The sequence below is a fragment of the Leuresthes tenuis genome, unplaced genomic scaffold (genome assembly GCF_036924035.1).
Source record: "Leuresthes tenuis unplaced genomic scaffold, fLeuTen1.0.hap1 SCAF_13, whole genome shotgun sequence".
Taxonomy (NCBI): Eukaryota; Metazoa; Chordata; class Actinopteri; order Atheriniformes; family Atherinopsidae; genus Leuresthes; species Leuresthes tenuis.
This window is the reverse complement of record NW_027325367.1, coordinates 15,244,870-15,272,526: the sequence shown is the minus strand read 5'-3', so window position 1 is coordinate 15,272,526 and position 27,657 is coordinate 15,244,870. Positions and strand designations below refer to the sequence as shown.

Below are 27,657 nucleotides of genomic sequence, written 5' to 3'. Positions count from 1 at the left end.
TGGGCAAAACAGAAAATTTAATCTCTGGAATGCATTGTGCATCTCTCCCTCTCGCGATCCTAACTATGCCAGTGTGTGGAGGGAGGGATACATGGATAAGTGTGTGTGTGTGTGTGTGTGTGTGTGTGTGTGTGTGAGAGAGAGTGTATGCATTATAGGACAATAGCAGTTAGTTGCAGTATCAGCGTTATCTGTTGTCACACAAAGCAGCTACTGTTCAAACGACCGTAGACTCTCACAGGCAGACTGCTGGGCGTTGGCATTCTGCAGATCAGTGAGCAGGTTCGCCACATTTCATTTGCCAGCACGAAATTCTAAAACCCAATGTCGAAATCTTGGCCTGGGAAACGGGCGGCAATCTATTTGAGGACCCTTGAACCAGAGATGGCAGTGTTAGGAGCTCCAGTGGACCCAGATCCTGGTTATTGTAGGCAGATTCCCCCTGGGTGGGAGGCAGTGTGGGAATATGAGGGGTGGCAGGGCTAAAAAAATGCATAACGCAACTTGGGAAACAAGCTTTTAAGCATCATCTATGGTAATAATGAGAAAAACAGGCATGGATGGCTACGAGACTGCTAAAGTGACACAAGCTTGAATAAACGTGTGATGTTTTAACTATTGGTCTGGGAGCATTTGTGAGTGTAGGGGGTCCAGGGCACGTGCCTGTTTGGAAACAACAGATGCAGAAAAGTAATCTGTAGAGACCCCCTTAATCTGCTGAGTGTGTGTGTGTGTGTGTGTTCTGGTCACCAGACGAGCCCCTGCAGCGTGCTCTGATTTGCACTACGTTTATCCCCTAAACTACGCCCCGAACCATGTGAGCAGGTGCTTCCACCGTAACTGCGCTTTGAGTCAGAAAGTTAAATGCCTCCCAGCTTACACCCACACAGACACACACCAGATCGGATCCTATTAGTGATTACATCACTGACACAATGGCATTCACGTGCAGCCAGACTGACAGACAGAAGAACATGAGAAGTGCGAGGAGTCAATCCTTTCTATCAGTAAGCAGGAAAAACGTCTGAGAGACGGCCAAAGTGCACATGTCCGGTTGCCACAGTCTTACCTCCACCTCACAGGTGAAGTCGGTCCCGTCCAGGAGGGCGACGCGACACACCACCACCTTCATCTTGGTTTTTCTCACCAGACGAAGAGGAGACTGGAAAATGGAGGTCTGGCCTTCTCCTCCCTCCCCTTCAGCCGTCACCTGTCCTTCCTGCTCCTTCTTCTCCTCCTCTGCTCCTTCTCCCTCTGTCGCCTCCTTGGTCTCTTCTGGACTCTTCTCTGCACTCTCTTCCACCTTCTCTTCCTTCGCCGGCTGTGAGTTAAAAAAAAAAGAAAGAAAGAAAGAGAGCTCAGCGTGGCTGCTGATTACAAGCTTCCAATCTTCCTAAAGACATTCTCGTTTCTTCATCAGCATGTGCAAACCCCAACTTTTAGTCCAAACTGAGTGGGAAGATCACAGTTTTCTCTTTTCTTATGCAATTCCCCTTCTGGTCTGAAGTGGCTCTAAGAAAATACAGGCGTTTCTTTTGGCCCAATCACTGAAATGTTGATGTCACTGGGTGGGCCTGGGTGGCTTTATGTGATCATTGGATGAAAGAGTTCATGTGTGTGCGTGATGGGGAAAATGGCTCCGTGTGCGTCTAACTTTTATTCTCTCTGGGCTAAAGAGGCGTTTTAAAGGGAAAATGCTGTGTCACAACTTCTCGCCCTATGGGTTCTTGTTTAGTAACAATAATATGTAATGATTAACTGTTTTTTCACCCATCTCAGCATGTGTTGTAAATGATGACATCAGAAACCATCCAAGAGGTTTCAGCTGTGAAAGACGACTCCAAACGTTGGCCTGGTGCTTTTCAGGGTTTCGTGGTTTTATCTTTCTGCACCCGTGCCTGTTGCCAGGCAGCTTGGTCGCTCAGTCAACTTAAGCGGACCAATTTTTGAGCGCCGCTATTCAATAATGGCGGAGAACAGCGAGTATAAACTGTGGTACGTCGAACAGCTGCACTAAATCTGACCGGTACCTCAGTGTCTGCGCTGGTGCTGGAATGAGATTCTGCCTCTTTCTCCTTCACTTGCTCTGACTCCACTTCCTCCTTCTCCTCCACTTCCTCTGCGTGACCGTTCACTTCCCGGGCAGGCTCCGCCTCTTCTGTAGTCACCTTGCTGACAGATTCCTCTGTTGGCGGGGCCTCCTTTGTTGGGGAGGTCTTAATGGTTCAGAGAGAGAAAATAATAAGATTTTAAAACGTGGCATAGTTGCTCATCGCCTGCGTTTACAGGGATTTAAAACATTTTATTGATAAAACAAATCAAACTAGGTCATGACAGGATAACGATAAAAATACAAATATGCTTTACCTGGCTTTGAGACTTCTGCTTCTTAAGCCATGTCGGCAGGTATCGAGATATTCCTTTGCTCTCTTTGCCCTCTTTTTCCTTCTCCTTCCCCTTTTCCTTCTCCTCTACGGCAGTGTTTGACACTTCCTCGGTTTCTTGAGTGGCGTTCTCCGATTGGTCCGGCTGAGCAGCCGACTCCTCTGCTTTCTCCTTCACCTCCGTCTCAGAGCCCGCTTCTGTTGTCATGGTGACGGGTCAACCTGCAGAGTGACGGGAGGGTGATGGAGGAGGGATTGACAGAATGAATTAGAGATATCTCATATCCATTCATACGAGAAATGTCTTCTATGAATGGCTTATTTTTTTTTGTTTCATCATAGAAGAACAAATTTAATTCTGCAATATCTGGATCTTGAATGATGCTTTGTCGATTACAAAAGGGATGAATATACATTTATCCTTGTTTTGCTTTGAGAAGGAAGAAGTGCTTCCTCTAAAATGGGAGCGAGACAGAAAAACAAAGCAGCAAATGAATGTCAATATGTCAAAGGAACACCTAAATCAAAAATATCAAGGTTACACAAGTTCGCCGATTCTGGTTCTTTGGCAGACAGCTACAGGCAAATGAGCTCATAGATGCTTGAGACATGAGCTTCCCTCTTCCTTTTTACACAAGTACATAAAAACACAATAGTTTAGGATGTCTCTATGCCTCACAAGGAGTTTCATGTGGGTCAGCAGCTCCACAGCTGGTTGCAGGCAGTCACGCAAAGGCGCACACACACAGAAAGAGGACCAACTACTCAATTCCTCAAATCTGAGTCACTGGTTTTACCCTGCAGCTGTGGTCAGCACACACACACTCTTCAACCCAAATATCTTTGGCAGCACTGTCCACACACAGACACACACACCCTTTCAAAGCAACAGACACTTACACTCAGCGTGACATCAATTTTGCTGATAACACTATGCGACTATGACATCAGCTTTGAGGAGAAGTTAAGGTCATGAGTGTGGAAATCTACCCACTAAGGGTGTCTATCTGCAGGCCCAGCCTGCTGTGGTCCGGTGTGTCTGTTTGTACACAAGCAGCTGCAGGCTGAGGGATAAACATGAATCATATTCAACTAAATCGCCGTCACTGGTCTGAATCCTTCCCTGCCTTTTTTTTTTTTCGAACCTCCATCCCCCAGATGAGGTTTGCGTTGCCTCTGATTTTATCATTCATCACATCGTGTGCATTTTGCTTTCTGACCGTCTCACCAGTTCTCCGACTTTCTCTCTCCAGCGCAGCCACCTTCAATAAGCAAGGACACACATAAACATCCACAGAGCAGCAGTGGTGAGTAGGGAGGGGGTGGGAGTAAAAATAGAACAGGTCTTCTTACGCATGATCGGCTAATGAGGCAGGGCCGGGAGGAGGAAAGATGGATAAAGAGAGGTGTGTGCAAATGTCAGGGAGGTAATAAACTTTAGAGAGAAGTGGGACTCCCAGTCATATGATACATCAAACAAGAGAGACACAGGTGGCGTTATTGAATTATTTTTCTGTTACCGAATAAGATTTGCCAGACATCTTCTTCGGATAGAGCTCCTTTGTTCACCTGACCCCGGTAAGGAGTCATCAAAACAGATCTGTTACTACCTTCCAACTGCACTTCCTCCTCCTGAGAGACGCCGTGGTTCTCAAAGGACGAGCTTGCAGAATGTTTCTGCGATCTGGCGTCGGAGTGGAGCCTCGTCACGGCGACTTAGGCCTGCTCTCAACTCCCCCTGCTCCTCCACAACCGTTTAACACGGGCAACCTTGTTCTACTGCTCTCCAAACGTCCCCCTTCCTCTCAGGCTGTCCATCCCAGGGTGCCTCTTTCTCTTTTTCAGTAAATCTCTGTCCTCATGTCTCTCCTCTCTTCCCAGGCCCCATTCCAACACCCCCCCCCCCCCCCCCACACACACACACACACACCACCACCATTCTGCATTATCTCCATCTGAGCCCCTCCTCTTTCTCTCTTCTTCCCACAGCCAATATGAACTATATCATAGCATTACAGTCCATCTTCAAATATTCACATCACACTGAGCAGTTAGTGCCAGAAAAAAACATCTTCGTGGCATCTAATGTGAGTCGAGCTTTCCTGAGCAACAACTGTGACAAAGATTTCACACAAATGAGGCGTTTTGTTGCCGCTTTGAGCCGTACGTCTTCACTCAGAATGTGCTGCTCCACTTGGGTGTTTCATTTAGCTGTTTCACAGTCAGTCAGTCCATCAGCTTTACTCTGCTCATTTCATCCTTCACCATGTACTTTCTGTTTCACCCAACACTACCCACCTAACTGGATGTGTATAACGTAAAAGAATGTTGCTAAAGCTATAATTACCAAAGATGAAAAATGGACTTTTTATGTTGTTGTGTGATTTAGTTTTACTGCTGCACCAAACAGTAAAGCCATGCATTCTCCACCTGTTACATCCGTCCTGTTAGTTTTTAGTTTTTTCAAATGACGGGATTAATGAGTGGTTAAATGGACTGATGAACTTATGGCCTTACCTACTGGTGTTTCTGTTGCTCTATTTTCCCTCGCAACTCCTTTACTTTCCCCCAACTTTTGCAACTTCCTTCTTTTCACGCCCCGTTTCCACACTTTCTTTCCCTTCCTTCTTTCTTCCTATATCGTTCTGCTTGCCTTCCCACCTTTTAGCGAAGGCCTGCCCTACAAACTGTCATTGCCATTTTCTCTCCTCCATCCTCTCCTCTCGCACACAGAGCTCTTCTTCCCCTCGGGACAGTCGCTCGGAGAAACGAGGGCAGAAAATGAGAGGGAACTTGGGAGGGAGGGTGGGAGTGTGGGATGAGAGCAGTGGTGAGAGAGAGGAGGGGGAAGATGGAGGCATGAAGGAGAACACAACTTGCAGGGAAAGCTGGTGTGAAATCCTCGCCACTATGAACCAATCCACAAGCTTTGGGAACATTTATCAGTTAAAGGAAATGGCGCATCTAAAAAGGGTTTCTAAAGCTAGTATTTCCAGTCATTATCCTGCAACATGCATCACAATACTAAGCCCAAGAAAAAGCTCCACCCGTCATAAAATTCCCATGGCTGGGATGGTATGTTTTATATAGGCTATTACTGACCAGATTCCTCCCCTCCACATTTTGGGGGTAGCCGTTTTTACGACTAAAACGCCATCTTGCAGTAACACTCAACGGCATACAACGCTTTCTTGCACTTGCAACTTTATTGCTGTCCTACTGGCTGCCATAATAGCGTCCGAGTTTGGCCTGTGGCCAAGAGATAAAAAAAAATAATAATAAATTTATGACAGGAGTTCAAAAATGATACAAAGACAAAGAAAAGACTGTTAACCCACTGCATGTTTTTCATGCTGGTTTTCCTGTCATATGAAAGAAGATATGACAACTCTCGGCCTAATACAGAAACATATATACACACCTACCCGCCCTGTTCTGTGGGTTATAGAGGGGAACACGAGGGGAGGAACTGGTTTCCATGGTGAAGGCATTCATGGACTACAACAGTAAATCCCCATGGAGACGAGAGATTACCACAGGCAAAAATACAGATTAGTGGACGAGTGCATAGATGACAATAGAGATTATTACCGTGTCTAAACCCACTTCTAACCACATAAGAGTTACAGGAAATGTTCCCTGCTGCACCTACCAGAAGCGCAACAGATACTTTTCACTCCCTCCTCTCCTCCTCACGGATGCAACCCACCCCCAGAGAAAAGTGTGCTTGGTTTACACCAGATCTTTATCTTTACGTCTCCCTAAACACTGGCTGTGCTGCCACGGTGATACTGATGACGCTGCTATGTGTGTATGTACTTCTTTCTGTCCATTCAGGGTAATTCTCAAGTCAATCCAAACATGGAGTTAGCTGTAGTAAGACGCAGTAGGATGTAAACAAACAAGCCACTTCTGTCAGGGTGCTTTGGTCCCAGGGTATTCTGCTATATGATACTCCTGACCGGGGGGGGGGGGGGGGGGGGGGGGAGACACTATAAGCATTGCACTCTGCAGTGCTTATAGTCTTAAGTCTGGCTTCCTATTCATAAAAGTGGGCATCTACTGCAAGACAAACGCAGAAACACAACCACCCTTACACTGAAGATGTGCAGTAATGATATCACATTTAAGCTCTTCCGCATCCACCCTCCCTCCCACCCTCCCTCCCTCCTTCCCTCCTCAGATTCAACCTGAGGATGGGGCTGAATGTACGGTAAGGGGACGACTCAAGTGACAGAAATGCGGTAGCTTCAAGCTGAAATCTGGATATTGAAATACCTGCTGCTCACGCCTTCTTAAAAAGGTGCCGTTTTACGGGCAGGCAGGTCAAGAAAACTCATATCTGGCATCTTTACCCCATCAGAAGTTAATCCCAACACGTGGCTGACTTTTCAGTTTTTATAGTGTGTGCTCTCGCTCGGTATTTTACTCAAAAAATGGGCCACCATTACATTTTGAGATCCAAAAACTGGAAAGTTCAAAGATTTCAGCCGGAATCAGCACTTCATTTTTTTGTTTACAGAGATGCAAAACAACCACCTCATCGCCCCAAAGCTGCACGGTTTGCTTTTTGTTTGTTGCCCTCCGCCATTCTTTTGTCATCCAACTGGGCGTTCAGAAACAATTGCAGTGTTTCAGTGGAGCTTCAAAGTTATTTCAGACAGCTGGTGTACGCCGAACGCAATGGGATCCAACAAACAAAGAAGTGGGAGAAACTACTGGCCTTCAAACAGCTGAATCTAATGAATTAAAAAAATAATAATAATCAAATCCTGCAGATCACATCCAAAACGCTGCAAAGAAAAAAAAAGCTCACGGCTTTCCAAAATGTTACACCGCGGGCCAGAAGCCCGACAGCCACAGAGCCCCGGTTTGGAAGTAACCACACACACATATAGAGTGTAGAATCCTAATCTGAGCTGTTCCCCTGTACGATCTGTCCATCTGGCACACGGCCACATGCATAACCACAAAATGATGCCGCACGTACAGAGGCAGACGCATGCCAACATACACTAAAACTTATGTGGACAAAGATTCTCAGAAATCGCGGACATATGGGTTTGTGATGTCAAACACGAACGTACAGCCTCGCACACACACAAACAAACACAAAACAAACACACACACACTGGCGGTGTGAAAATTCGTACCATGCCTGTCCCTTTACACAGCACTCTGACCCTCAAACTGAGGATTACACAAAGGATAATCCCTGTGTGTGTTGGTGTGTCTATCAGTCTGCCTGCCAGTCTATCTATCCATCCATCCATCCATCCATCCATCCATCCATCCATCCATTCTCCTCACCTCTAGCTCTCCGTCCCTGCTTCCATCGACCCTTCACTGTCCTTAAACCAACCAACACCCGCAGTAACACAAGCCTCCTTTGCTTTCAATTTTAAGGCTGCTAGTTAATCTTTAAAGTGATTCTTTACTGACCGGTACTGTGTCATTACTTTTCTTCTGTATCATTATTGTCAACTCATGACTACCATCCTGCTGCAAAACTCTACTCTCCAACAACACTGGCTCTCAGTTCTTTGCTACTCAGCACTATAAAACACACTCAGTCCCTATGGTTTATCACAGTGTACTGCTGTCATACGTCTATATAATAGGTTAATCATTTTCAGACTGATTGTTAATAGAGAATCTAGAAGAAAAAAAAAATGCAAATCAAATCTACTTCTTTTTTTTTCTTCTTTTAAAGCAGAAATTGCTGGTTTTAGTCCAACCAAGGACCAAAAAAACCTCAAATTCCATTTACAGCAACTTAAAAGCAAACACAAGCAGGATATACATGTGTTTAAGAAAACGGAAACTATGAATGTCTTCATCTGGCCTCTTTTTATTGGCATTAAGTTTAAGATTTCACCACACACTAATAAGAATATTCCACCGACTGAGTGCTTTTTTTCCCCCCACTCTTACTTTTAAAGGGTTTCCTAACATCAGGCTCTTCAGAAAAAAAACCTGTTGATGCACAAAAAACAAACAGACTTCAAGTATCTAGTGTTTCTCTCTGTCCCTGTGTGTCAGAGAATAATGGGTCAGCTCAGAACTACTATTGTTAACTGCTAAACTCCCCTATTCAGCGATTAAAGCAGTCAGGCGCGAGCGGGCCGCTGACTGTGCGTGCGCACGGGAGACAAAGAGTGGGCGGGTCACACAAGTGCACGTGACAGGAGTTACATTTTACCGTGAGGCAGAGCGAAACGATGGAAGAAAAGAGAGGGAAGAAAGTCTTTGGGACGAAAGAAGGACAGCGAAACCTGTGGTGAAACTGCGCAGATCACCCAGCGGCAGTGGGCGTGGCGTTACCATGGCAGCACGCAACGCATAGAGGACTTCATAAGCATCCAAGTGCAAATTGTGGCGTTTACCTCCGCGGCGAGCTGATGCAGATTGAGAGAAAGACGTCCCGCTCCTGTGGTGCTGAGGTGCAGGCAGATGTGTGAGCATGAACATTGGTGGGGGCTGAACGGCAGCTTTGGGATCCGTCAGTCAACTGTCAAAATTTCACTCTCATCCGACAGTTTACAGCAGAAATAATTTGTCGACCAAAGAAATGCTGTAAATCAAACAGAGGTCAGGACCGCAGAGCAGAATCTTCTGCAACAAGCGCTCGTCACAAACTCACAGCAGCCTTTCTCGATCCTTCACCCCGTACTCTAAAATTAGACATTCCCCTGGCGAATATGGCTAGATGTCCTCATTTTTAGAACATTGTGCCATTTCCTCAATCTCCTCAAGGACGCACTGCTGTCCAAGTCCACTAACGAGTAATATGACGCAATGGCCAGCTCCTCTCACGTAGCCAGACGCCATAACCAGACGAATTATTTATGCGTCTGGCATCAGATAAAGCCAGACGGTGACCTATGACCTCTGACCTCTGACCAGGAAGCAGGAAGGAGCCCCTCCTCCTCTTTAACCGACCTGATCGCCCATCCCTCCACCTCCATCCTTCCAAAATATATCTCAAACGATCATTTTTAGCCACAGGCCTCAGTTTCTGGGTCACTCTTTCTTCAGCGACCGCGCAACACAAAAACAGGAAACGTCTGACAACAAAACATCCGTAAACTTGTGTTTTTCTGCGTCTCGGGGTTCGGGTCAATGATCAAAAACTGGCGAGGGTCTGGAAAGCTTGGCGAGTACGTCAATGGCCGGGCAAAAATCCCCTCAGAACTGACCTTCTGTAACTTTGTTTAAACTATAAATGTCTTCTAAAGTTCTGATTATCGCACTCTATCATCATCGATTGAATGTTTATTCTTTGGTTTTGGGTTTTATTTCAGGAAATTACTGAATTTATGTAGCTACTTTTGGAAAAGTTCTGTAAAACAATGCTCCAGAAGCTGGAATATCTTATATATTATATACATACATTGGATAAATAAAAGAAAATATAGATTATTTCATAAAGATCTCACTGTTGAGGCAATATGGGTTATACATTTGACCTGTCTGACATGCTTTCACTACATATTGACTGAGTCGAGGGTTCGAACGGCCGCTTCCTGCCACAGGTACTTTTTGACCCGGCGGAAAGACTAACCAACACTTCTTTCCGTCTGCATCCATCTCCCGCTCACACACACTCCCTCCAAAAAGCCTTACAAATGATGAGACCGGTCGTCCTTTCTTCTTTACCTCGCGACTGCCTTTCCTTTACCGTGACTTCCTTCTTTGAACACAGTGATCCAACGGCGGGCGGTGAACGAATTCACTGAAAGTTTAAAATCATGACGTGAAAGAGCGAGTCATGCTGTCATCGAGCGAGTAACTTCTGATTGCCTTATGGTCACCATCACAGTAAGAACTAATCTCATTCAGCGATGTGGAGGATGTTGATTTCAATAACCCAGATGCTTGTTTTGGACATTTTTCCCCCACCTATGTTACTTGTTTCTGTCACATCTGGCAACAGCAGCAGAACCGATGCAGAACAGCGCAGCTGTGGGTAAAATGAAGGCACACTTTTGCGACGGGGTGAGCAAAAATCCGTGTGATGCTCCGTGTTGGATAAAATGAGGGTTAAAATGGGTGGGTCTGGTGTCGGGGGACGCAGTGTGGGCGTGACACATTAATCAGAATATGCTCTTTAACATGTAAACAGGAATATAATTAGGATTTCCCATCTACAACATCACAGCCACATACTGTCTCATTTAGAAGTGTTGGAATATTGCTGCACATGTGCACAGACCCTTTCTCAGTTTGCTCAAGTTCAGGAAGGCGTATTGAGATTGAACACGCCACCAGATTAGATATCATTAGGAGCCATATTTTTGGGGAGGGGTGGGTGGGCAGCTCACACAAACCTCTGCCAAGATGTCCTCGTGTTGCTCCCTCGGTTGTGGCCTTTAAATGATGAAGGCTCTGCCTCCGTTCTGCCCCGGTCTGTTCAGCCTCTCTCTGTGAGAATGTGACCCTTTGCTGATTAATCTCTTTTTAACTACGTTTGGGCCGGTGCCAAAGCCACAGGCCCACGCTCTGTCTCTGTTTTTTACTCTATCAGTTCTTTCAGAGCGGGGACACATGCTGGGGGAAGGCAGTCTGCCCCCTCCGTCTCCCCCTCTGCTGTAAAAGTTACCATTTTACATCAGAGAAGAAAAGGACTTTCTTTTCTTCTCTGCAGGAGCCTCTTATCTAAGAAAAAACACGACTCGACTTATCTCTACAATTCAAATCTGCTGTCACACTCCACTCTATTTAACTTGATTATGCTTGTTGATCTGCTGCAATTAAGTTAACACTATTCTTACTCTGGGCCACAACAAAAACTGCTTTAGGTAATCTCCACTCCATCAGTATTTTACACGAACCTCTTACCCAAAGACTGACCCAACTTCATTATCACATTTGTTCCCTCACCATCAGACATCTCAATCCCTCTTTCATTCTCCCCACTTCCCTCTTCCACCCACTCCGCACCGCTCACTGTCTCTGTAATAGGCTGAACATTGCATTACAGTTTCCATTCATCCATGCTCCCTCTGATCTCCTCTGCGTGAATACGAGCCCTGTGGTGCTGGCTGGCTGAGTAATTCTGATAGCTAGAGGCTAATACTTGCCTGTCACGGCTGATTGCTACACTGTACGGCATGTCCACCTTAATCATTGTTGTGACTGCAATGTCACTGCAATCGTGGAGGGGATGAAGGCGTCCAGCTCGGCCTCATGGAATGAGGCAACCGTCCGTCCGATTTCTGACACTGTGTTCACTTTTCATCGTGTTTTTTTTGGCTGCGACTTTTCTAAAAACGGCATTCATTCAAAACTTAAGTGGGACAGCGGGGGCTATCTTTGTCTGAGCTGATGTGACGTGTTTTGCATCCGTTGAACCCACAGGGTCAGGAAGAAAACACACATGTACACACACACACACACACACAAGGATGTTCCCATAGTCTTTCCGAATGGTTAAGCAATATCTTTCACTCTCTCTGTCGCTCTCACTCAGTCTCTTTCATCTCTTGTGTCTGACTCTTACTCACTTCCTCTCTATGCATGTGTTGCTTCCTCTCCCTTTTAGTCGAATCGTCTCAACTTTGACGTTTTCCCCGTGTCTCGTTAACTTTGCTCATTAAAAGCGAGAAAAGGGAAGACCAAACTAAGTACGTTTTGGAGCTGCTGGGACAAAATGCGCTCCCAAAAACGCTTTCAAAGAAAGTCATTTCATTACAAGTCCCCGAGCCAGAAAATAAACCAACACCGCCAAGTTTCTACATGACAACAGTAACACTGGGGAGAGAAAATGCAACCGTGCACTAATTCCTGCAGGCCCACAGTAAGTTCCTGCTCCATATAATGAGCAGATTCTCCACCAGCAGAACAACCAATTAAGGCTTCTCATTAGTGGGTTTAACAGAGCTGCCACTGTTCTGCACATCCTGAGAGTCTGACAGTGAACATGGCACTGATGATTACAGATAAACTAAACACACAAGTGAGGGGCCTGACAGGAAAAGCACACCCCAGAGACAGACATACGCAACCGTCAGCGCTCCCTCATGGGTCACCAGATTCTTCCTGCTTACACCTGCAGGCTGCAACTCTGCCCGGGCAATAAAACCCATAAGCTGGAACACATGTGGTAATGCCAACGAGAAAATTACAACAGGGTTAGCAATGAAATGACTGGATGAGCGGCTCCACAACTCCTGCAGCGAGGGCGAGGACTGTTTTTGCAATTTCACAGGGTTCACGCTCACACGTTGTGTTTTGGTGTTGTTGCTTTAATGTCATATAAACTCTAACTGAAAAACAATGAACCAGTGACTGAGAGAATAGGTCTATCAGTCTATCGTGGGCTAGCGCCAAACAATCAGATCAACTAACCAATATTAGCTAAGCCAGTTGGCAACTCTCATCCAGGTCGGTTGAGACAAAAAAAAATGTCATTGTAGATCTAGAAATACTGTGCATTTGATGCCACGCAAACCTCTTTAGAAGTCACCATTGTTAACTGTCCTCACACCCAAAACTTACACACATAGGTGGCGGTGCGGGATGCTGAAAGCATCTTGGCTGCAAAAGCACAGCTTGAAGCCCTGCAAGATGGACTATCTCCTCACTGTGATCTTGCGAAAGGGGGAAATTCATTTATTACACAAACTGTGAAAGTGTCCCATCAATCCTCCTTCCTTTCAGGCAAAACTAAATGCAGTGCTAGCCAGCAAAGTCGAGTTGTGTGACAAGAACTTGCTGATGCGGTATCAAATGTGTAATTAAAGGTAGATTTTAAGGGTGATGTAGACAGACATCCTGATATTAGTCTGTCTGTTGTGCTCAGTCAGGGTGCATCAACTGAGAAACACACAAAAAAAAAACGCCACCATCTCACTTACTCATAACATTCAATGTTTCATCAAAACGACACAAGCACAACAGGTACCTTCAAAATGGGAACTGTGTTGAGCCTGAAATCGGTACCATGAGCATGTGTGTCTCATTTGAATCCTATTCACTTCATATAATGGCTACTCGCGTTTTACGAGTCAGCACAATCTCAGCTCAGCGCCATAGGTCCCCTTATCTGCCTGCATGAAAGTCAGTGAACTAGTTGAGCCTTTGCCATCTGTCAAAGTATGTCACTCACTCACTAAAACTCAGCATTCCCACAGCACATTCCAGACTCGTGACTTGAACTAGAGGTTAGATATCATCATATTAACAACCTTGCCCATTAAATCGGATGTGTCCTAATACACCTTGGCCGCCAAACCCACAGTTTCATTTTACCACTGCATCATAAGAAGAAAGCCATATTTTCTTAGCAAACAACGAAATAGGTGGAAAGAACTGCATTTCCCAGACATCCGCGTGGACCACATCAAAAACTTAAACGCACAGAGAATATCACCTTTTTCACTAAACGTGTGTTCTGCTGTGATAAAAAGCAACGAGCATGCAAAGAGATATCGACATTAAAAGCTACAGAAAAGAAAACATTGAAAAATAAACGCTACAAAACTCCACCCCGTGATGCTAATAAAATAACAATCTACTACTGACTATCTTAGCGGCAGGAAGCAGCTACACATACGGTCATACAAACACGGAGCCGGATGTTTGAATAGTCTCTAAAGGCAACGGCTGCTCGGTTTTAAAAGATGACTATTTGAACGTCCGAGTCGAGCTGTATTTGCCCGAGCTAAATGCGTTCACGCTAACCACGTAAAATCGCATCCCATTGAGAAATAGCGGGGCGTGAACGTAGTTAAGGTGATGATAGCGGGGATAACATGGAAGACGATAGGCGCCATGAATCGCCTTAAATCGTAGGTATGAATGCATAACCTATAGAAAACGTGTTTTAGTGAGAAACGTGCTGCCTGACCGTTTCACCAAGTTGCCTTTAATCACAAGTGGTCATTAGTGGAGGTTGAGTTTGTTACCTTCATATTTACAGCAACAAAAACGAGTATATTACACATGGATCATCCAAAACGCAATGAACCAGCCGCTGTCTCTGATGTCTAAATCACGTGACTTAAAAGAGGTGGATATTTAACGATACCTGTTGTAATTTCCAGCGATGCGTATTGGGAACTTTTCCAAACGTGGACTCGTAATCTTTTCTCCTCCAAAAAATAACGAGTGTCCCACGACCTCAGCCTCCAAAAATCTCAACCACAGTCCACACCGAAGATCTGTTCAGAGCTCGAAGCAAACGTGTCTATCATCCTTAAGACCCACCCCATACAGTGAAAAACATCTTTTGGCTGCCCCTCATTGGCTCAGATGAATTACTGTATTATATGATGTGATTTGATTGGTCACCCATGTTGTCCATTCGAATTTGAGGGGTGTTCGATGCGGCTGCAGTGATTCTAGCGTAGCAGGGCAGCTCCCTCTAGAGGCTAAATTGGAACACTGCAACATGATTCTTCTTTGTGTTATTTTTGTCATGTTTTTCTTTCCTTCATGAAAAGTACAGATACATTTAAATTTTTTACTTGCCAAAAACAGAGTATTTAGAATTCTAACGATATTAAAAGTCGATATTTGGTATGACCCCCTTTTGTTCTTGAACACAGCTTTCTTATAATTTCTTCATGTAGTATTCAAGAATGGTTCTCCAGGTTTCTCAAAGAACACTTCAAAGATCTTCTTTGGATGTTGGCTGCCTTTTTCACCTATCAACGTGATCCCACACTGCTTCATTTCTGTTGAGATCTGAGCTCTGAAGACGATTCATCCCTCCACAAGACTTGTTGGCACTGATTTCCATAAGACTTGTTGGCACTGATTTCCATAAGACTTGTTGGCACTGATTTCCATAAGGCTTGTTGGCACTGATTTTCGGCCCTGTACTTGTGTCATTTGGCACATCTCAACCTTTTCTCCCCGTTTCTCTTCCTTAAGAATAGCTTCTTGACAGAAACCCTTCCATGGAGACCATTTCTGATGAGGCTTCAGTGAACAGTAGATGGATCAATCGAAGGGACCAGATGCATCTCTCAGGTCTTTGATGTATTTTTTTTCTGAAGGAAATCACTTTCAGATATTGTTCTTTTTTAGTCTTCTTCTTTGGTCTTTTCAAGAAGTCACTACACATCATGCTAAGATATGCAAAGTTTTCTGCTAATATTTCTTTGGGTATCACATTGTTGGTGCAGAGACAGTATCTAATGGCTGTTATACTGTCGAAAAACTTTTTCAAAATGGGAATGGATGATGTGTCATTTTCAGCAGTTCTAGTTACAATGTACCTAAAAACATAATTTAAAATTGTATCTTTGTAAAGTTGTCTGTTATGTGTAGACACAATGCTGGTTCATCCGTTGAGTTAGGTGCCTTTTTTTAGTGTTAGGTAGCTAAACGAACAAAAACCCACAAGCCAGTGTCTAAAGAAAAACTATGAAATGCCATCAGAATGTCTGGAGAACCATTGTTCCAAAACACTTTAAAAGATTACAATAAAGTCTGGCTCCTTGAAAGCAAACTATGGAGAAATTATGAGAGGTCGACACTTTCTTCTGTCGCAGAAAAAGCATAGCTATTACTAATCATGTCCACGAGTGTGTCTCATTTGCCATGCTAGTGAAATCCAGGGAGCTTAAACGCACAGCAGTGCATTTCCTGCCATGAGATGTCAAAATGGTTGCTATAACTCACACATTTTAAGATAAACACAAGAGATGAACACGAAGTCTGTTAGAGCCATTCCTGTTGATTATTCATTTAACACTCTGCTATTCTTTCTCTTCTCAGCACATTCTGACTCACACAGATTCATAAACAACGGACAGAATGGCCATTTCATAACACGAGGCATTGCTAGAGCCACGCATTTGACCTTATGTACACTAACATCCAGATTAAAGAAGCTCACGTAATTGGCTTAGAGTGCAAGGCAGCATGGAGATTTGACATCTACGAAGGAGGAGGCGTAAACAACCACACAAGGGCAACAGTCATGTATAGCAGGGTAACCTACAACTTTTAAAAGAAAACCTGAATGAGGAAAAACACTAGTGGCAAGTTCAAATGTTGTGTGCCAAGAAAATAACAAAGATTTCCGCGTTTCAGCAGACTCACCATTTGTGAAGTGGCGTGGATCCAAAGCAGGCCAAGGCAGCGTGCACACACAAACACAGAGGAATTAAAAGCATAAGTACAGACATCACTTTGAAGGCCTGTTTGTATTTCACACCACGCCAACCAAGTTTGTTGTAGGAGCTGCATCTGATAAAGCTGCACATCTCAGCTGGATGTCACGGAAAAATAAATCAAATTAATGAGAGATTATAGCATCATGTCATGAAATTACATCACATATATTTCTTTCCCAGATCCCTTTTATCATTGGAGTGACAGGGAGGCGAAATCAGCGTGACAGCTGATTCCTGTCTCCACAACTCCTGCGCTTCCAAACCGGCCGTGAGAGAAGAGGAACTCCTTTCAGGTGTGGCAGCAAACAGGTTTTTATCAGGCTAAACACACTGACAAATATTAGCAGAGTCAAACGCACACCAACGCAGGAATGTTTACGCACACAAATAATAAAGGGCTGTGTGAATTAAAGGCCCCCCTCTGCGTATCAGCCGTCTTCGACCCTTTTGGGTCGCCAGCCTTGAAAGGAATTTGCTGAAAAGGGTTTCTTTCAATTCATTCGCCCACATGATCATAACATTAGAGTATCACAAAGCAGAAAACAGTGGAGCAGAAAAAGCTTTCTGTCATGCTCTCTAAAGATAAACAACACAGCCATGAAAGACAGAAATGTGTACCTGATTGTTAAAGGTTCCATACTACTGGAGGAGTTCCCACTGAGATTTAAACTGTCTTCTGTCTTCTGCTAATCAGCCTGCTGTGATCTGTGATCTCTGACTCACACTCTCCTTGCGTTTTCTCTCTTCCGCTCTAGCTCTGCATCCTCGTCACCTTTTGTTTCATCCTCCAGAAACCTCTCACCACAGCCGTTGAGCAGTTGGCTCGTCACAGTTATGCCTCACTGTGTGGCCCCTGATTGAACCAGGCCAGTCGTGTCCTCACAGTAAACCGACAGACTCTGCTGCTGCCTGCAAGCCAACAGCAGACTTCCCTGCGGGGAATTCAGCGTCCACACAGCCAGGGAGCTACAGCAGGCTAGCTGTTTGGTCTCCCTTGCAAGCATGAGATCAAGCCTGTTCAGATTCTCTGGATTCTGGGGGATTAACGCCAAGCCCTTCTGAGGGGAATTACTCTGACACAGCCATCTGGGCAGCAAAACACTGCCCACTCGAACAGCTATTGTCCAGCCAAGACTGTGACTCGATCTGAGAACGAGTCAACTATCATCTAGTCATCCTGCGACCCTGACCCGAGGGTCAGTATTAAACCCTGTGCCCTGTTATGTAACCACTAAATCATGCCCCAGACAACCGGCTGTGGATCGTAAAGCATGCTTTAAGACTGTGAGATTCAATACTCTCCCCAATTTAATTATTGCTGACAAGTACTCTCTTTGAACTTATCAGCTTTAAATGGTTTTGCCTGATCCACTGTTTTCTACTGACTGCCTTACCTTAATGGGGTTAAAGACAGCCATAGCTATTCAAGCACTATTTAAGGCACAAAATTGTGCATCTTAGCAAGTAAAAGATGACCTGAGCTCCATAAGGCAATAAGTTAAAATGACACCTTGCTAATAGACAGGATTCTTTTTGGTTTCCATCTTTTATCGGCTCAAACTGGCAGAGGCCCACAATAGTTCAGATACTCTGTCTGGTTGGCAGGTATTACAACTTTCAAATGTTTTTATTAAAACCAGCTAAAATACTCTTCCTACAAAAAAACTTTTAGGTCTGTGAGGTGTTTGTTTGAATTCACTTTGTATTCACTTTCTTCCCTGAATGCAACACAAGCCCAAAGTTCTACATCAGCTACAGCTGTTCGCGTCATTTGTTTCCAAAACGCATCAGGCTGGTTTAGATGTTCATCCACAAACTTCCGCTGCCGAACTTTCTGATAAGGATGCAGGAAGAGCTTCTGTCTGAGCCCTCTTCCATGAAGGTAACTTTGGGGAAACTGCACAAAAGAACCAACGCAGTCTCTCACCAGCAAGAGAAATAGCTGCTGTATGTTGCTCTACAACGCAAAATGCAACAGTTTTACAATGAATTATTTCTTTCTGGGCCCAAAGTCTGAAAATACCTACATCAGCCTTTTAAAATTTCAACATATCTACATTTTTGCATTACACAAAACTGTCAGGTATGCTAAACAATTATGAAATTACCAAATTTTCAAGGCTCCATAAATGTTGCACACCTTTGCATGCTGCAACAGGCCTATTATTTGGCAGAGATGACTCTGACATAAGATTGATATTGCACAGCTACACTATAGTGTGCTCACATATACTGGAAGGGGACTGGAGGGTGGTGTTACACCTAAGAACTGAGTTTGAACCCCATCTGATTCCATTTCATCTCAGGACTAATCATATTTTCATAGATGCAGATTGGTTAGGTTTAGGCATAAAAAGAAAATACATTGATAAGAGCTGAAAATGAATAAAGACGTACTTACAGGTTGACGTCACGTTGCCTGCTCTGTACAAAACAACAGATATATTAGACATTACCATCTCACAATTTCTGCACCTTCATTATGACACACCTGAGTTGACAAACATACATGTTTCACGTGTTCTTGTGAGACTGGGCTGGTAGAACATGGCAGCTTCCTGGAGATGTGTCGCAGTCCAACGTGAGCTTTGATTTGTCTTCCCCACTATCCGAGCGGTTATTTAGAAAGCTGTTGTTCAATCTTCAAACCTCGACTGGACCCCACCATTCCTGCCGTGTCTAAACTGAATCATGAAATGAGGAATCATCTGTCATTGCCTTCTTCAGAGTGCCTGCCAGCTATTTAGAGGAGTCCACTAGAGGAGACACCAGCAGGCTTTGTGTGACGATTGCTGTGAACACGCCACAGCTAAAACAAGTTCATTAATGCCATAGACTTTAATAAATGCTATTTGATGCCACTGTAAAACATATAAAAGCATAGATGATGTCGTTTCCTGCTTTGGGTGTTTTTTAACTTCTAAATTTTTCATGGAAGTGCGGTGCCTTTCATTTCTCGTCTTTTAAACCTTAATGGGCCAATGGGTTAGGCAGTCACTCTTGCTTGGTACTGAAATGAGAATACAAGCTAAATATTTTATTGTATGGACCAGTTATCTGTTATCTGAGCTTATTCAAAAAAGAAAGTGTGACAGGTGTTTTGTGCTCTGCAAAAAGCTGAAAAAAATTCCCTTAAATTCTTTTAAATGCCACGTCAGAGTCGGGGAAACTTACTGACATGTTAGGCGACCTGACGTCTGATTGAAAAGGCTCAGTAATGCTCTTGTGCTATACACATGCAGAACATGTACACGTACAGGTACTACTGCAGAGTGAAGTAGAAATACACTGAAACACTCTCTAAAAACGTTCAGTACCATATAAGTCACTGTTTGCAGCCAACAATAATGGCGATAGTGGAGCTTCAGTAAATGGTATCTAATTGAATTTTATGGACAAAACCATGCCACAATATTACTTGTAGAACACAGACAAAAAGCTAACTCATGCCGGCTGAGTACACAGTCATTCTCCATCCATAAAACATGGCATCGCAATCAGTCACACACACAATAAGCTTCCTTTTACCTGCAAGCAAGTGATAACCAGCAGGAGCCAGCGGCTTGACTCCACTTACTATTTCCTCTTATGACTCCACTTTTCTTACTGTCTTTGTCTTCCCATCTGCTAACTGAATGCCAGGACACTGACGGAGTATTTCTCCCCCAATTAACACCTGTTTGCTTGATGTAATGTCAACCAATTGTGCCCTCTTCCCTTCCTCTTACAAGGCTTTCTGTGTGTGCGTGGTAACTCGAAACTGCTGGGTCAGGTGTCAGATAAGAAAGAGAGGAAGAGAGAGAAACAACCAGATGGGCAGCTAGATAAAAACACAAGCAGGCATACAGCATACAAATAAAGTCAGTAAGCAGAGGAAGAGCAGCAGAAAAGGTGAAGAAACTGCAGGAAGTACGCATGGGTGGCATCATTACCTCATCTGTGGCAGAGAAAGAGAAAGAGATACTTGAATATTAAACATTAGTTTACCTTGAATCGCCCTCAGATGTGTCTGTGCCTGCACCACAATTGAAGGTTTTTTGTGTGCACTTGTTTTTGGAGACCATTACGTCTCGTCAGAGTTCGGACGACTGCAATACAATGTCCTTTAACAAGTTTCTGTGTGTGTGACGGGGATGGTTTGGTAGGTGTGTCTCAGCAACAGTTTAAACAGGAAATTTGTATTTGTTTTGGGTGTGCACGTGTGTGAGTGCAGCCAATGTCTGCCACGTTCCTAAGCATAAACTATGAGACTCCACGTGGTAAATGTATGCTGAAACAAAGCAATATTTGGAATGTCTCAATGTGATATGCGCCTGATACTCTGATTACTCCTATTTGTCCTCGCCTCCTCTGCTCATGTCCTCAGTGGGAGAAGGAAGATCTGAGGAGAGGAGTCAAGGTTGTGCAAATTGGGAAATGAGGTAAGGGGTGAGTCTTTGCGAAGTAAAGATAGGGAGATGTTCATTATGACTTTGTGAACAAATAGTTTTAACTTTTGAAATGAGAACAATTTGTTCCCTTGGCTCCCTTTTTTGTGTTGCAGCTATCAAATTTAAAACGAAAAGCACGCTTATTTTATTTATTTTGTAAACAGGGCTGTCTGAAAACGTTAGAAACCCAGATGCCAGATTCAAGGCATAACAATACAAGTCGGTGAGTGTCGTTGGACAGACAGATAGTGCAGCTGTGCCCTGGTTCCTGAATGCATCACACCTCCCAGGCTTGCATCATGAATAACAAGCCTCGCTGAAAGCTGTTATCAAGTAAACGAGCTGAAAATATTTTGCCTTCACTTTAAGAGTAGCAGTTCTCTGTGGAATGCAAGTTTTTTTCTCTAAATACAGGTCTGAGAGCAGCAAGCAAAGTTGGAGACTTTTAAAAGATGTATTTACATGTATATTCATGCTGGAGGTGCATATAGGACCTGACTTTTAACTTCAACTTCTGAATTGTGTTTTTCTTCCAAAAGCGTAGTCACGGTTGATGACTGGGGATCGTTCACTGCCAACTTGCAATATACCGAGAAACCACAAGAGGGCGGCAGCTCCCCCTTGCGTCCTCAGAGTGTTGTCCAATCCAAACGGATGAGGTGAAGTCTTGGGTGAAGTTTAACTGTATTTTAGCCAATTATCATTAAATAAAGCACAGAATAAAACTAAAGACATAGCCTTCTATTAGAAAAGGAAATTTGTTTCCTTTTAGAAATACAACATTATGCAACGAGGCCCTTTTTTCAGTCGTTTGCACAAGGTCGCACAGTCATAGTAAAGCTTCCCCCCAAAAATGTCAAGAATTTTGTGTGTTTCATACCGAGACAAGAAAGAGGAAACGAAGCAATGTAGCTCTTTATGATGTCAATCACTGCAATGCAATCAAATCAAATAGGCTTAATGGAAATGATAGTGTATCAGCAAAACTAACTGGATAAAGTAGCTTTTCTGGTGGTCGCTTTGTGTAAAGTTTCAGTCCAACTCATCAGGCAAACTACAAAGGAGCAACTGAGACATTCTAGGAAGCCGCCTGTTGTCCAGACTCTGCCCTCACATCACCTCAAATAAACTTGAGTGTTCCCTGTCCCAAGTGGAAACACTTGGAGGAGTATCATCTCCAAGTATCCATGGCAACAACACAGTTGCAACTTCCACAAAGGCAACTGAGGTTTTTAAAGGGAGGTCAGACCAGTGTCTTCCCAAAAATGAGAAGGTGATCGCGTTGATAGCCTGCAGTCCAGTCTGGACAATATCTGAGTTGCCTTACAGTGACTCTTTGAGTCAAAGTCCAGCTGGAAAAAAAAAAAAAGCTTTTCCCCATCTGAGCTTTTGCCACTGCCTCTGCAGACACAGGTCCTCCGTCTTTCCGGCACCCACCTCAATGTCGTCCTCCTTGCCAGTGACTTTTCTACATATCAGGCATTTATCGGTGTCAGTTTGGGCCGGGCTCAACTCACAGACGCCAGTCGGGACAGTTCTGTTGCAAAGCGTTTTCACATTCCGATGCATCAAGAGCCATTTGAACGCGACTAAGTAAGACATTGTTTGGGCCACTTAATGATGTTTGACTAAACCGCATTTTTGATGTGTCACACAGTTCAGACGCGGTCACTCTGTTCAGTGAAACCTCCCAGGTCTGCATCTCTGTGGGAGAATTCATTTCACTACCACATTCAAATCAACCATTTCCAGCGCTGTATCTCTTCACATGCACGCAGACTCTTGAGCAAACAAATATCCCAGCACTGACACGAGAAACACAATTCATCTTTGATCCCTTCTTTTCAGTGACTTGTTCAATCCAGTTAAACGGCATACTTCATTTTTACAAATGTCAATCGATGGTAAAGTGAATTACCTTGATGAGGCACCAATATAAACACGTGCAATTTAGACAGCTTAAAGAAAACCACGAAATAAAACCGATAGATAATAATCAAAGGGAAGTTTCTCTGTCAAAGCATGCAACTGCAGTACTATGTATTACTATAATTAGATTTTTGACTAAGATTCTTTTTTGACATACCCCCAAGTGAGCGTTTTCTTTACCCCGCTCTAAAGAAGAAAGCCTCATGGGTTCGATCTTTGACAGCACAGACACGGCAGAGCTCAGCTCGGGTCATTTCGCTTCCAAAGGGATGGAAATGAAAACCTGAGGCCGGCACCGCACAGTGAAGCTGATGCCATCTTGCCTCCGGGCTATTCTTAAGCGTTTTAAACTATAACGTGCTCGGTTTTTTCTACAATAACCACGTCCGACTGTTGTTTAATTGCTGTTTGAGCTTATACACCAATGGAGGGGATGTTTCGTAGAATATAGCCCCACCGAGTGTTGTAAATAAGAGTAATAGATTGTCCGGCAGCTTTCATTGTTAGTTGTTGGTTTTTAATTATTGGAATAACCCAAGTGGAGACACAGAATATTTATCTTGATATGTTTTATCGTCACAAGAATGGCTAACTCCAGGCCTTACTCTATAACATAAGCACAACTTAGTTCTAAACCAAACCTCAAACCCCCTGAAAAGTCACTTTTAACCTGTGGGGACAGCAATATGGTCTCCGTTTATTTAGGGAAGGAAGGGTATGGGATCACTTTCTAAGCCTTCTCAAAATGCTCGCAGCCTGTGGTATATATTATGATTCAGCTCCTTATGTCGTTGAAAGCAAAGGTTGTTCTGTGCTGCATGTGCTCATCTTTTAGGTTACATTATACTCAAACATAAAATCCACTTAAGAACATCACCACCATATGGATGGCAGTGCACTTTGAAAAAGACAAGTCTCCATATTAGAACTGTTCGATGCAAGATTGGAAATGAATGGTTATAGTTGGAGAGCCTCTTTGACTTTCTTCCAGCTCAGCAGTCCTTCATAAAGTAACCGCCTCGAGCCAAGAAAACGAGACGGCATATCCACCAAGGTGAGGAGCACTGCAGCAGTCACAGAAGTGTTTCGCTTTTTTTTTCTTCTCCCAGCTCACATTAGCTGCGTTTGGCTGAGTCTGCGCACGCTCGTGTGCGTGTGCGCGAGGGTTCCCCCCGGACTGCACGTGTGCGCACAAAGTTGTAAAGTGGCTCGCGTTCGGCTTTTCAGTTTTTTATCCTTCCAATGAACCGAGTCCGCGAGAGGGAGGGTGCAGGGGGGAGAGAGAGAGGGAGAGAGAGAGAGAGGGAGAGGGAGAGAGAGAGAAGCTGTTTTGTAGCTTCCGGCTTCAGACTCGCAGGCACACAACGCTTTACCACGGAGGTGTCGAGCAACGCATGTCAACAGACATCTGCCCGAAAACTATCCATCCTCGGGGCTGGGGGGTCCTGGAGACTTGGAAGCTTTCTCGGGAGCAAATAGATGCTCGTGGAAGTTAAGGACGTTTTGATACCGTCTCCTTTTCTCCAGAGGGACTGCTTTTTTTTTTTGGAAGAAAACACGAAGGAGCGAAAAAGAAACCCGGCTGCGTCGAACAAAGTTCGCTTGCGACAGAGACCCAAACCTCACAGGAGGAGGAGGAGGAGGAGAAGTTGCTGCGGCTCATATCTTCGCGTCAGGCAGAGACGGAGAAGACGCGTCCTCGGGGAAACATATCTCGCTGTTGGTGTCTGTCTGTGATATTCCTCAGACTCACATAAAAGTGTCCCAGAGGAGCCTTGAAGCGGACGCGACGGGGACTTGAGGTGAGATAACGCCGGCACCTCTATTAGAACAGATCCACGTTACTGGATGTTGCGCATTACACTTTAATAGAAGCGCCCGGCGGAGTGGAAGGGTAGCGGCGAAAGTTGTGAGGATGATAGGCCGAGACATCCTTCAAGTGAGTGGAGAAGTCAAACTATGTGAGGAATTTATAAGTGTACGTGTCCTTATACAAATATGACCTTAGATGAATTTCTTTGAGACCCCCCCTTTTTGCACAGCTTATGACATGCTGTGCAAAAATAAGCCGCATTCCACCCTCATTTCCAGCCATGACTTAGAACGCAGGTAAGGTTGTAATCGTGCATCCCAAACTCACACACACCGTAGCCTGGCTTCTTAATTCCTCATCTAAACCATATGAAAGCCACACATGTTAGATGTGCCGGTTAATAGAAAGTCAAATGGAGCGATCTCGTGCGGATTCGTTTGACCCAAGTTCGCAGCGTTTTGCATGCATCAGAGTTTGAAAAGAGAGCCCAGGGCTAAAAGATTTGACGTTTGTTGGGCTTGGGTAGCCTTCTTATAAGTGGCGATGGGAAACCAGTGCCTGCATCAAAGTATTGCAACATTATTAGTTACACCGCTTTAGAGATTATTTCTATGGCTGTAACTAAGTTATTTTCAGTTAATAATCTAAATTATATCCATATTTATATTAAAGCCCCATAACCAGGTTGTTTCGTCCTTTTTTTTGGAAAAGATTGGACAAAAGTCTGATTTAGTAGATTAGCTGATCAATAGCCTGATTGCTTAATACAATTCCTATAAACTGCATAAGTGGTGGCACAACTGGCTGCTCTGTGTATGGTTTTATCTCAAGGCCCCTGCTCAGTCTTTTAACCCTGAACTGTTGGTGAGATGTGAGAAGGCTGAGCGTCCCGTCTGGCGGCAGTGGAGGGGATTTTGGGCACGATCTGTTCTGGAAAATGTGATTGGGTTACTTTGCGACACCCGTTTGTTTGCTGACGCTCCTGGAAGTTTGTGGAAATTGCAAATCTGCAGCTTAGTCCAGCGGGACAAACATGTCCATGTGATGTTGGCAGAGAAACTATATGAGAATTGAATTTGCCATAACTTAGTCATGCTGATTGATGTGCATCTTGTCCCTCAGCTATATACCTAACATACCCAGATATGCAAGAGGAAATAAGATTTTAAAAGTCCAAACAGCATGGAAAACTCTTCCTGTAATACATTATCTCGTGAATGTAGTTTACAGGCTCATATTATAATATCCGCCTGTAAAATTCCACGGAGCAGCCATCATCACGGGCCTCACTAAAACTCGCCTCATCGCATTTCTCTTCAGCCAGCTGTCTGTAGGCAATTGCCCACTCGTGTAGGCAAGTGGACGGTGTGCGTACACACTCAGTCCCACTCAATCTGACAAATTAGGCCGTGCCGAGGCACAGAAGACACTCTGAAGTGATGTAAGTGCACTAATGCCAGCCGAGGGGCGACAGTGTTTGGTACAGGTTTGATCAGTTTCTGCGTGCGAAAGGGAGCTCATTTTCCCGTGGACGCAAGGGTCGATGGATCGGAAGGCTTTTAAGGAACAGGGAGGATAATTGTGTGCTTCTCGGTTCTGATTAATGGTTGCAGTCGGTTGCTCTTCTGCGGATATGATAAGAGTGTGTGTTCAATAACTTGATGGGCAACTTTTAACGGGTGGGTGGAGAGAGCCGGGTACAGATGAGGATGAAAGAAACAAAACACGCGTTGTCATAGATATTCAAACTTCTCTGCTTTTTTGTGTGATATCAGGTACACTTCCCTTTTAATAGGGCCGGTGTCACGCATTTGAGGTCCTCTGATCTGTTGTGAAGCACCTTCAAGTGAGCGATGCACCAGTCAGGGCAGGTTTTTGGATTTTTTTTGCCTTCCCATTCGCATTTGCTCCAGTCCCTGTGGGGGAGTTTGACCTTTTGGTGAGCACAAGAGTATCGAGCACTGTCCTGTTGAGCAAAGAGGGGAAAAAAAGTTTCAGCCAACCGTGTGTAGCGCAGAGTGTGAAAATGGTTCCTGGTGCCCAGTGCTGCTTCATTACTCTCTGTGCGTTGCTTTAGAGAAAGTAAATCCACTACTTCTGCATGAGAGACTTGGAATAGACCACCGAGCCAAAATAGCCCGTAAACACCTCTCTTTCCATCCAGCTCGCTCGGCCTGTTTCCTCCCTCTTTCCCTCCCAAACTTCCCTCGTTTTTCTGCGGGCTTTTTGTGTCGTTTTCACAGGAACTTTGTGGACGCGGCCACCACACAAACAGCGCAAAAGCAATAACGCAGAGTGTGGAAAAAGAAAAAGCAGCAACCGGTGGTTTGGTCCCCCAGTGGAGAGCCGGGGAGGCCATTCAGAAAGTTTTCTGTCTGTGACTGCGTCATTCCCTAGTAAGGAAATCCCATATTTACCCCATGCTTCATGAGCTGATCAACTTCTTTTGGAATTGAAAAACATGTCGAAGGGGATGTCCTGCAGCACAGCGCATGACACGAATACTGATACGCTTCAGCGAGCCGAACAACTGGACTGTAAAAGACTCGAAAAGCACTTGATCTGCAGACATAAGCGCTTCAGCTTGGTCATGTCGAGTGTTTCTGAAAAGCACAGAGCAGCACACAAGCTATTAAAGCTACCAGAGGGATTGTTCGGTATTTACCCTCAGTTGTCTCCAACTCTTCTTTACGCTGGTCACTGACCAAAAACAAAAAGCAGTTGCCTGTGTTCCAGGATGATTGTCCACAGCTCTGCACAGCAGGAATGGCTGCCTTGCCCTCAAAGCCGGCTGTAAGGCAACCAACTCTTCATAATCACTCATGTGTCTGAACATGTGGACATTGCTGGTATTTGAATGCTTCCACAGAATTTGGTTCCGGAATGTGATCAAGCCAAGGCAGAATTGAATAAAATACGTTGTTTTTCTGCAAGCGTTGCCCACCGAATGTCAGTCGTCAGCTGCTGCTGCA

General features: G+C 44.5%; 1 protein-coding gene and 1 long non-coding RNA gene across 11 annotated transcripts in view; one reads left to right on the top strand and one right to left on the bottom strand.

The window, feature by feature from the left end:
- The window catches only part of epb41l2 (erythrocyte membrane protein band 4.1 like 2), a 38,303-nt gene extending 23,712 nt beyond the window's left edge, over positions 1-14,591 (bottom strand). For 5 of the 10 annotated variants that reach the window (XM_072362179.1, XM_072362175.1, XM_072362171.1 and 2 more), the window contains exons 1-4: positions 14,416-14,589; positions 2,368-2,606; positions 2,031-2,216; positions 1,070-1,321 (exon numbers count right to left, since the gene is read on the bottom strand). In XM_072362179.1, coding sequence (XP_072218280.1) covers positions 1,070-1,321; positions 2,031-2,216; positions 2,368-2,592 — 663 coding nt within the window. In that variant the 5' untranslated portion in view covers positions 2,593-2,606; positions 14,416-14,589. Of the gene's footprint in view, positions 1-1,069; positions 1,322-2,030; positions 2,217-2,367; positions 2,607-4,901; positions 5,136-14,415 lie in introns of those variants that run through there. The other 5 variants (XM_072362174.1, XM_072362176.1, XM_072362177.1 and 2 more) reach the window with 4 other exon arrangements.
- Positions 1-27,657, top strand: part of LOC140267025 (uncharacterized) — a 123,402-nt gene that overhangs the window by 30,428 nt on the left and 65,317 nt on the right. The window lies entirely within an intron of this gene.